We start from the raw sequence: 9436 nt of genomic DNA on the forward strand, positions 1-9436 counted from the left end.
ACCCGAGCAGCCGCCTCCCTCTTCACCTTTTCATCACCAATTTCCTTTTTTGCCAAAAGCTTCACAATGCCTGGAACATTTGAACGAGAGGATATTGCTCCAGATTTCATCACTTTAATTAGCTCAGATGAAATAAAAGAGCTGGATATGATGATTATGTGGAGCTGAGGCGTTTGGCAGTCGTCTCTCGCCCGCAGTGAAAAGCCTCAGGAACGCACACGTTTCTCTCATTTTAATGTCACCCAGGGTAAAGAAACCACCCACCTGCTCCACACGGCTGCTTCTGCTAAACTGCTCTCAGATCTCAGCAGAGACACTTTGCGTTGTAATCTCTATTGAAGCATTTTCATGCATGAAAATCTAAACAGCGGAGAGAAAGTTTCTTCAGCTTCACACACTTTAAAGCAGGGGCCTCAAACTCAATTTACCTGGGGGCCGCTGGAGGCAGAGTCTTGGTGAGGCTGGGCCGCATCAAGTACTCCACAAAAAAAGGTTTTCAGGTATTTAAAAAAGTACAACTTATCCACTCTTCTCAATCTTTGTGATGAACAGTTCTTCAACATGAACGGTTTCAATCAAGTGACTAACGCCGCTAATTCACTTTGGCTAACTTGACAACAAACGCCACCGGAAGCTGTCAGGGCGAGCACGGCCCGCGCAACGACTCGACAAAAAGGTGCATTTGAGAAAAACGCGTGGGCCGCACTGACACTAAACTTTGACGTCAAGTAGGGAGCCGCAAAATATGGTCCAGCGGGCTGCGAGTTTGAGACCCCTGCTGTAAAGACTGAGTGTTGTTGACTCGTGTTTACGCTGATGGGAAACTGTCTCCTTCAGAATTACATTTATTCATATTTTTAATCACGAGAAGAGGAAGAAAGTCAGAAGCTTCAAAATGCAAAGTTGGCTGAATATTTACGTTTACTGGGGGGTTGGATCCAGTGTCGTCCATTAACCAGAAGGTCGGTGGTTTGATCCCCTGCTCTTCAACTCTGCATTCTGAAGTGTCCTTGTGCAAGATACTGAACCCCTGAAATCACATGTTAAATAATATTAACACACGACCATGCAGCAAACGTTTAGGAGTCTGTGTAACTTGTGTTTTTTGGTTCTTGGGACATTCCAACAGAACTTTAGGGGCTCTAGTGTCAATGGAAGCTTCCAGAGCAGAAGGTTTTGAGTTCCTGAAGAGGTTCTGCAGTCAGTTACCAGACAGTCTTTATGGAACAGCTTTATGAGGAGGTTACTTCTTGAAGGTTTTCTTTAGGTTCTGGTTCCACTGCTTCTTCAGGGACTCGATAGGTTCTAGATTGTGTTGAGGAGGTCGGTCTGTGTTTGAAGGTGTGGGACGGATCTCTGGTTTACGGTGAATGACATAAGATTCTACAGTGGTTCTCAATGTGTTCATGCATTTTCTTCCATGTATAAAATCTAAGTTGTCATTGGGAGAAACTTCAGTTCTGCAGCATTAGTTGTAGGAGCTGGACTAATATGTTATATATATATATATATATATATATATACTAATATATTTTAGTTTGAAAACAGACATTTTCAAAATAAAATGACGTATTCTGGCTCTGTATCAGTTTTAAACAAAGTCCACAATAACGTGGCCAAAAACGCAGAGTAAGTAAATAGGAAGATGCACATGATCTCAGTACACAGGATTTTCATCTGAATGAAAAGTGAAACGTGTGGTTTCACTGAGGATTGAACTCAGGACCTTCTGCGTGTAAAGCAGACGTGATCACCACTACACCATGAAACCACTGTACTGAATGTTCATCAAGATACAGGACTGTGTCTGTAGGATTTATTCAGAACGTTTAATTATAAGTTTGTTTGGTTCCTGGGAGTGAATGTCTGAATCTGTATATTGGACGCACAGTTTCCTCATATGTGTCTGGGTGTTCATTCTTGTATTTTATAAAACTTGACTGGTTATAGTCAATGACTTGTTTTATTACATTACTTATTTCAGCCATAGACTTGGTTCCACTGGGGATTGAACCCAGGACCTTCTGCGTGTAAAGCAGACGTGATCACCGCTACACCATGAAACCACTGATTGCGAGACTCGAACCGATGATGCAACAACCCCCATATGAATTGGTCCAAGTCATCACTTTGGCATGACGTCACTCACAGTAGATGAGTTTTGTCTCCTGCAGCGGAGACAGACGTCCTCGTCTACAGCTTCCTGAACCTGTGACCCTCTCTCTGTGTGAATCAGAACAGCCTGAGCTCCCGATCATCACTTCAGAGATGCAACAAACATGAGTCTTCTTTTCATCGTCTCTGCAGGTTCACAGCAGGGACACAGGACGCCGCACAGGAAATGAAGCTGTGATGTAATCGCAGTCTGATTTTCATTCCTGAGCTTCCGACTGTCGCCTCCTCTCTCCTGACAACAACAAAAGGCTCCTCCCCTCAGGTTATTGACTGCTGGGTTCAATCCCACATCCCATAATAAGAACAGAATGTTTTTTCAGTTGTTGCTCTGGGTTCTTCATCATCGTCATCATCATCTCTCCTCTTCATCAGTCCCTGCTCACACACGTGTGTGTGCATTGCAGCTGTAATTTATCTTGACGAACGACACATGAACAGTGAGGTCAGAAAACAATGAGATGATTTTCACTTCCTCTGGGCTCAGCTGGGTCGAGTGGAGGTCAGGTCCCAGGATGAAGTCCCTGAAAAACATGTAAAGGAACTTTTATACTTTTATACTATACTTATACTTTGATACTTTTATTTTAAAACTCCTCACGGTCAAAATTAAAAGGTAAAACTGGATTCATCAACGAAAAACAATTTGATTTCATTGATTCTATGATGAATTTTTTTGACGGATTCATCTTTTAAAAAACGGCTTCGGTTTCATTCAAACATAAAAACATAAGAGGAGAAATATTCTCCATGTTCTGACTTAAAACAACGTGTTGGAGGCTCTGACGTCGCTTGTGTCGGTCGTTCTGTTCCAACAACTTCAACAGTCGATCTAAAAAAAAATACACATTTCCAACAAGGCTCACTACAATAGGTTATACACCCCTCCTCCATGTTAGCGGATGGGACGTGGACCAAACAAAAAGGTTAAAAAAAAAAAAAAGTTAAATGTGTTTCTCAAATGTATTTTTTGTAATTTCAGATAGTTCTTCTCACACTGATGTTTGTTCAAGTGTAAAAAAACTCTCTGAGACTGACTCCTGATTGGTTAAGCATGTGTATGGGCGGGACCTCGATACCACGGCTCCACCGACGCCAAATGACATCGGAAGCACAAAATGGCAGCGTTCGTATCCGAGATATGTCGGCTTCATTTTTGTACAACGGGAGGAAGTGGAGATGCATCGTCCATCATAATCTACAGTCTATAAACCTGTGAAGACGTCGTCCTCCACTAACACATGATCATCTCTGATTGGACAGTTTGGATGTGAGCTAGTCGTCATCAGTTACAGGAAACACAGTAGAGTTTCATATGGATCTCATTTCTAGAAGACGATGTTCAGAGATTTTTAGTTTTAGCCATCACTGCATGTTCATCCCATTTCTTTTCCTGCCGGTGGAGAAGCTGTCCTGCTGCTCACTCTCTGTGTTTTACATATTTAAGACTTAAAAAGATAAAAGATGGGATTTGTTTTCGTACAACTTTGTGAATAATCTACGTGCGTCTACATCATCCTGATGGAGCTCAGTTCATTAAATACAACACGGTTCATCCGTCTCCTCGTCTCTTACATCTGAGCCTGTTTCCTGCTCAGATCATCTGCTGTGATAAATAAAAGCTGAGCCGATAGAAGAGCAGTGATCAGAGGAAACTGAAGCTGCTGCAGCTTCGTCCTCTCACAATAACAGAGCGTGAGTCATCGTCAGATTAGCAGCTCAGTTCAATAATTCAACGCTCCTCTGTAAGCATGAATTATTGAGTCTGGAGACGGTGTCCTGCTCTGTGAAACCACTCGACTGAATATTTAAATGTGAATACATTTATCTGAAAAAGTGCCTTTGACACAGTAACGCTGCTGATGTCAGGTACTGTTGTATCCAGAGTCAGTACTCAGAAAAAATGCAGTTTCTCTGAAGCGATTAAAACCGATGAACGACACATAAACCTGTCGTACAGATTTCATTTTCAAAGAGACTCCAGATTTATATTGAGGAGCATTGGAGAGATCATTAAGAGAAAAACTGTGACGGGGGAATTTACAGAGAGGAATAAATACACAGGTCCTCACACTGATAATCTCATCTGAGCTCTCCAGGGACGTCAAGGTTCATCAGGAGAAATGTGAAACTCAATCTGTAACTCTCATTGTCACAACAACTGAGGAGCCAGAAGATGCGACAGTATACGAATGAGCGAGAGAGAATAACTGAAGGTGCGATCGATGGCCGACACATAACTCGACACATTAGTCTGTTTGTTTGGCAGCAGGATGAGCAAATACTTCTTTTTCTTTTTCTTTCTGTGAATCATATGTGTCAATAATCTGAATCCAGCACAGGAAGGATGATATTGGTTTGATGTGAGGTGAAGATGTTAAGGTCTGTGACTTGTTCTGGTGTTCTGTAGTTGAACCTGCACAGGCCGGAGATTCCGATGAAAAGCTGCTCATACGTTCCTGTAACCATCTGCACACCATCCTCTTATCATCTTCACATGAATCACTAATAGAGTGTCACAATCATTTCATCACACTCAGCCCTGATGAAACACAAACTACAAAGGGAAGTTTTTAAATTATAATGCTGTGCATTAGCACTCACTGAATATTTTCTTTCCTTTTTAGCCGGATGCATTTTAATAAGACGTGCTGCATAAATTTGCATTTTTCTGAAAACTCGGAGGAGAGTTGAACATGTGAGGAAGGAGGCTGAGCAAACCGGACTGTTGCTTATTGTGATTTAACTCTGCTGCGTTTTACGGTTTTATGTCGTGTTTCTACAACAACTTTTATTTTTGACACGATGCAGTTCAGACAGGTTCGCTCCTTACATGTGATTTCACTCAAGTCCAATGTTGTGTTCATTTTCAAAAACCAATGAACCAATCAGATGTTTGCTGGTGAGATTAAAAATCATGATGTCAACTTCCTGTTCCTCAACGGGCGCAACTGTCTGCTGGGTAAAACTGTGTTAGCGGGTCATTCTTCATTTCCTCTCCTGATGTTCTCAGTTTGTTGTTCTACGCTTCGTGTGCCTGCGCCCTGAGCTCAGTCTGACAGGCTCACACCGCCTGGTTCATCTGTGCAGCCCCTCTACCACTGGGATGCATTCATCTGTCAAACGGGATCTGCCCCGGAGCTGCTTCAGCTGGATTTGGTCGTGAAGACGACGAGTTCCCACGCTGCTTCATGATGTCCTAGGTTTTTAGTTGTTTTGATTGAGGGACCCCTTGTGGCCAAAGTTACACATTGTACGTTTCATGAAAGCGTAGCACGAAGCCATCCAATGAACTTTGGAGTCTGAGGTCACGCCCCCTCGTTTCTGAACATATGTTTTTCTTAGACGAGTATTAAGAGGTCAGAAATGATTGTTACGACTTCATCGGAGTTTGAAGAATCTGAAACATGTCGTCTTCTATCTCTTCATCTCGTCTTCACTGACGTGAGACTTTATTTGAGTCCCAGATCTTGTTGAAGATTCATTCATGTCAGTAACATCAAGACAGAATTTTCATCCAGTTAATATGTTCATATTGAACCTCACAGTGTTTTTATTCTTATTGTAAATTAATAGTTTGCATAATTAAAATGGTCGCCTCTCAGTGTCTTCAGTGCTGTTAGGGTGTGAGTGACAGCTGTGCTCTACTTCCTGGTGTTGCAGCACCACCTGGTGGCTGCTGGGTCCATGAAAAATGACAACACCACAGAAAATAAAATGTTTTTTTTTGTTTCTCTTCCTCATTATGTTTTAATAATTGTTTTGTGGGTCACAGAAGATGAACGTTCAAGACTGTAGTGGAGTAAAAGTTTCATATTTAACAATTTAATTGTTGTAGAATAGAAATATGAAGTATATATACATATATTTAAGTATAAGAATAGTGTACATATATATATATACTTCAGTATATAGTGAACTCATGTACAGCACTTCACTAACTACTGTGTAAATTCTACTGAACAAAAACATTGCTGAACAAGCAGCATGTTTGATGCTGAACATTTATTGCAGTAAATATCAACTTCTGTATTCCTTCAGAATTACATTGTGAAGCTGACTGGTTCATGAGACGATCACATGACCTTCTGACAAACAAAGTTCCGTGTTGATGAACATGGGACGAAGTTCCAGTGACCCCCTGGTTGAGACAATGTAAGTGTTAAGTATTTGAATATAAAGTATTTAGATACAAAGTAATTAAATAGAAAGGACTCATTCTAGGGTATAGAAAACAGCAATTTGTACAATTTATAACTTACAAAAAAGCTCGACACAGTCATTGTTATCTGAAGGGTTTCTGAGCGCCACTGGTCCACTTCCATCAGTCCACTCATAAGTCCCGTCCTGAACAGAGAAATCATTCAGTCTGATGTGAGTGAACATTGAACCCCCTCAGTTATCTGCTCAGTCAGATGTTGTTCAGTGAAACTGACCAAATCATCGTCCTCTGATAAAATCAATATATTTACAGGTTAATAACAGCAGCTCTGCTGTATATCTGGAAATATAAATGACATTAACAGGTAAATGTGTGATCAGGTCGTCTTCTTAACCTCACTGCTTCACAGCCTCGGACCCTCACTGAGCAGCTCAGGTCACTGTTCACCACAAACACACTGAACCACTGAGCTGAGGTTTCACATCTACACTCTGTGGAGGCACTTTGATCAAAGCTCAGCTTTGGGTGGAGAGACGTGTTGTTTCATTGTTGATGGAGGAGTTAACGTGAAAGAAAACACGTCTTTAGAAATCTAATTTTAACTTCACGTGGACGTAGTTTCTCACTGCTCACCTGTTGTCTTCTGGCTCCGACCCAGTACGAGGCTGTCTCAGATTTTTCAAAGATCATCATACACATCGCTCTGTAATGACTCCAAAAAATCCCGATCTTCACCAGATGACCACCTTCACTTTGGCAGAAACTCTGAAAACAACAACAACAATCAGAACTTCACCATCATGTGTTCAGTGTTAAATAAGAAATTAAAATATTGAAAAACTGAAAATAATTTATAAAGTCACTGAAGAAAATATAAGAACTGAACTTATTCATTTTTGAGTTTTATCAAATAACATTTAAAAAGATGTTTTAAGACGTCCACTGATATAAATATAATTACAGCTTCATAACAGCAGCTCTGCTGCGTATTAAAGGTAAAAACATGGTGTGACGTGAGTGGCAGTCTCTCCAGGAGCTCCGTCTGTGTAGTGTCTTGATTGTTCATAAGTTTCTATTTGGAAATAGAATTAGATGAACATATTAAAATGTGCGATCACAGTGAAAGTCACTGCTTCACAGCCTCTGACCCTCACTGAGCAGCTCAGGTCACTGTTCACCACAAACACCAAGTGTTGCTTCATGAGGTTTATTTTCTGTCTCTACACTGATGTGTGTGTGTTTTCATCACCTCTGCATCATCAAACGTTGCCTTGATCGGTGCTTCCTTCATACAGTGACTGGCGTCCAGACGATACCATCCTGGATCACAAGATTCAGGTGACATAATACTCTCGCAGTATTTGGGAATGTTCCTCCGTATGATTCCTGATTCCGTGACACAAAACAAAGAAGTGCTGTCAGTTGTGTGTCTGTTGTCTTTGTCAAACATCATGTTGTGATTTGTGTTTAATAATTACCGGCTGCAGAGTTCCTCATGAAGCTTAGAGCCACCAGAAGAAGGACGGCAGTTACCGGAGCAGGACGCATGGTTCAGACCTCACAGAGTTTCTGAATATCAGTTCAGCTCTGTTACAAATTATTTCTCGTCAGACATTTTCTGATGCTGAAATAAAGACTTTTTAAAAGTGTAAGTTCTAAAGAGAACAACCAAAGAGCTGTTAGAGGCGTGTGAATGATGTGAGTGATGTAAGTTAGAGAAACACCTGTGACGTGTGATGTTAATATCATACATTTCATGTCTCTACTCGTTCTGTTCTCCACAAATCTCAGATCAAATGTATTTTTCTGTAGAAACATCCAGAGACAAAGAGAACTCACCTCAGACGTGATGCTGTTGTTCTACCTCCGTCTGGATGTCTCACCTGTGACACTTAAATATTCTCCTCTGATGCCTGAAAACATTTAGATTTTAATGTTCAAACACAGAAAAGAACAGAATGAAATATTAAGTGACATTAACTTAAATAATAAACATGTAGATGTGATGATTTTACTGTTCAAATATCAACACGACTGTGTGTGTGTGTGTGTGTGTGTGTGTGTGTGTGGACAAACAGCACTAAAACCTCAGGCGTCTCTACTCAGCGTCTACATCAGGACACAGCTACTTTTCAAAAATAATGTCACTGCTTCATTTAATGGGACAATAAATAAAACTGTTAAAACTGAACATCCTCATAAAATAATATCAAAGATGTGAAACTTTGACTCTGCAGCTTCAGCCTCACTCATTCTCTCCCCCCACACCAGATCCCCTCCCCCACCCTCATCATCTCCAGCACACTGTTGCGCCTTCGACAGGACGCTGAACTTTTCTCTTGTTCTTTTCTGTGTTTGAGCTTTAAAAATCAACCTGAATTCAGGGACCCAGACGTCAACATTTAATACATTAAAGTGTCAAAACTCATCCAGACTGAGGAAGAACAATGAAAAACACCAACACGTCTGAGATGGAGCATTTTAAGTCACAAAGATGTGTCTGCTTTCATCTTTTTCTGTTGCAACAACCATCAGAGAGGTTTGATTTCCCTCTTTTGCTTTATACAGATGAAGAAGTTGTTTGTTTGTCTTCAAAGCAGCATCACCATCATCCTGCTTCATCAAAACACAAGAGCAGCCTCCAGCTTTGAATCTACATTCTAATCCAACTGTATGACAGAGTGAAGGTAGAGCTGCTGTCAGTCAGATGAAATGAGCCACTTGATGAGGTGATTAGGAAACCTTGCTGTTATTATTATTATTATTACTATTATCAGTGTGTTATTTTCTGATATCTCAAATAAAACAGTAAATGTCGTCATGATGAAGTTTTTTTTGTTTCTCTTCCTCATTGTGTTTTAATAATTGTTTTGTGGGTCACAGAAGATGAACGTTCAAGACTGTAGTGGAGTAAAAGTTTCATATTTAACTCTGAATTGTGGTAGAATAGAAATATGAAGTATATATATATATATATAAGTATAAGAATAGTATATATACACACACTTCAGTATAGAGTGGAAGTGAACTCATGTACAGCACTTCAGTAACTATACTGTGTAAATTGTACTCAACAAAAACAGCAATGAGACAAGCAACATG

General features: G+C 40.5%; 2 protein-coding genes and 2 non-coding genes across 4 annotated transcripts in view; all 4 read right to left on the reverse strand.

The window, feature by feature from the left end:
* Positions 1–2651, reverse strand: part of LOC109647194 (nuclear receptor ROR-alpha A-like) — a 46790-nt gene extending 44139 nt beyond the window's left edge. Inside the window, exons 1-2 of the mRNA XM_069530514.1 lie at positions 2150–2651; positions 920–1030 (exon numbers count right to left, since the gene is read on the reverse strand). The gene's annotated coding sequence lies outside the window, so the exon portion shown is untranslated. The remainder of the gene's footprint in view (positions 1–919; positions 1031–2149) is intronic.
* Positions 1699–1771, reverse strand: trnav-uac (transfer RNA valine (anticodon UAC)). The gene has a single exon. It is a non-coding gene; the product is annotated as a tRNA-Val (tRNA).
* Positions 1994–2066, reverse strand: trnav-uac (transfer RNA valine (anticodon UAC)). Its single transcript has one exon. It is a non-coding gene; the product is annotated as a tRNA-Val (tRNA).
* A 3511-nt stretch (positions 2652–6162) lies between the features above and the next one.
* On the reverse strand, positions 6163–8236 carry LOC109643905 (snaclec A13-like). The gene is made up of 6 exons (XM_020109165.2): positions 8174–8236; positions 7813–7903; positions 7584–7720; positions 6968–7099; positions 6435–6519; positions 6163–6313 (listed from the first exon to the last, which is right to left on the reverse strand). The coding sequence occupies exons 2-6, from the start codon at positions 7880–7882 to the stop codon at positions 6249–6251; spliced, it is 489 nt and encodes a 162-aa protein (XP_019964724.2). The 5' UTR covers positions 7883–7903; positions 8174–8236; the 3' UTR covers positions 6163–6248.
* Between the last annotated feature and the right edge of the window lie 1200 nt (positions 8237–9436).

Source organism: Paralichthys olivaceus, chromosome 1, assembly GCF_024713975.1.
Source record: "Paralichthys olivaceus isolate ysfri-2021 chromosome 1, ASM2471397v2, whole genome shotgun sequence".
NCBI classification, from domain to species: domain Eukaryota; kingdom Metazoa; phylum Chordata; class Actinopteri; order Pleuronectiformes; family Paralichthyidae; genus Paralichthys; species Paralichthys olivaceus.

Bases quoted from the DNA above. Each gene is read 5' to 3' on its own strand.
- LOC109643905 (XM_020109165.2), bottom strand. From the start codon at position 7,882: ATGCGTCCTGCTCCGGTAACTGCCGTCCTTCTTCTGGTGGCTCTAAGC. The intron at 7,100-7,583 runs GTGATGAAAACA...TGTTGTTTTCAG, and splicing joins CAACGTTTGATGATGCAGAG to AGTTTCTGCCAAAGTGAAGG. The intron at 6,314-6,434 runs GTAAGTTATAAA...TGTCTCAACCAG, and splicing joins TGACTGTGTCGAGCTTTTTT to GGGGTCACTGGAACTTCGTC.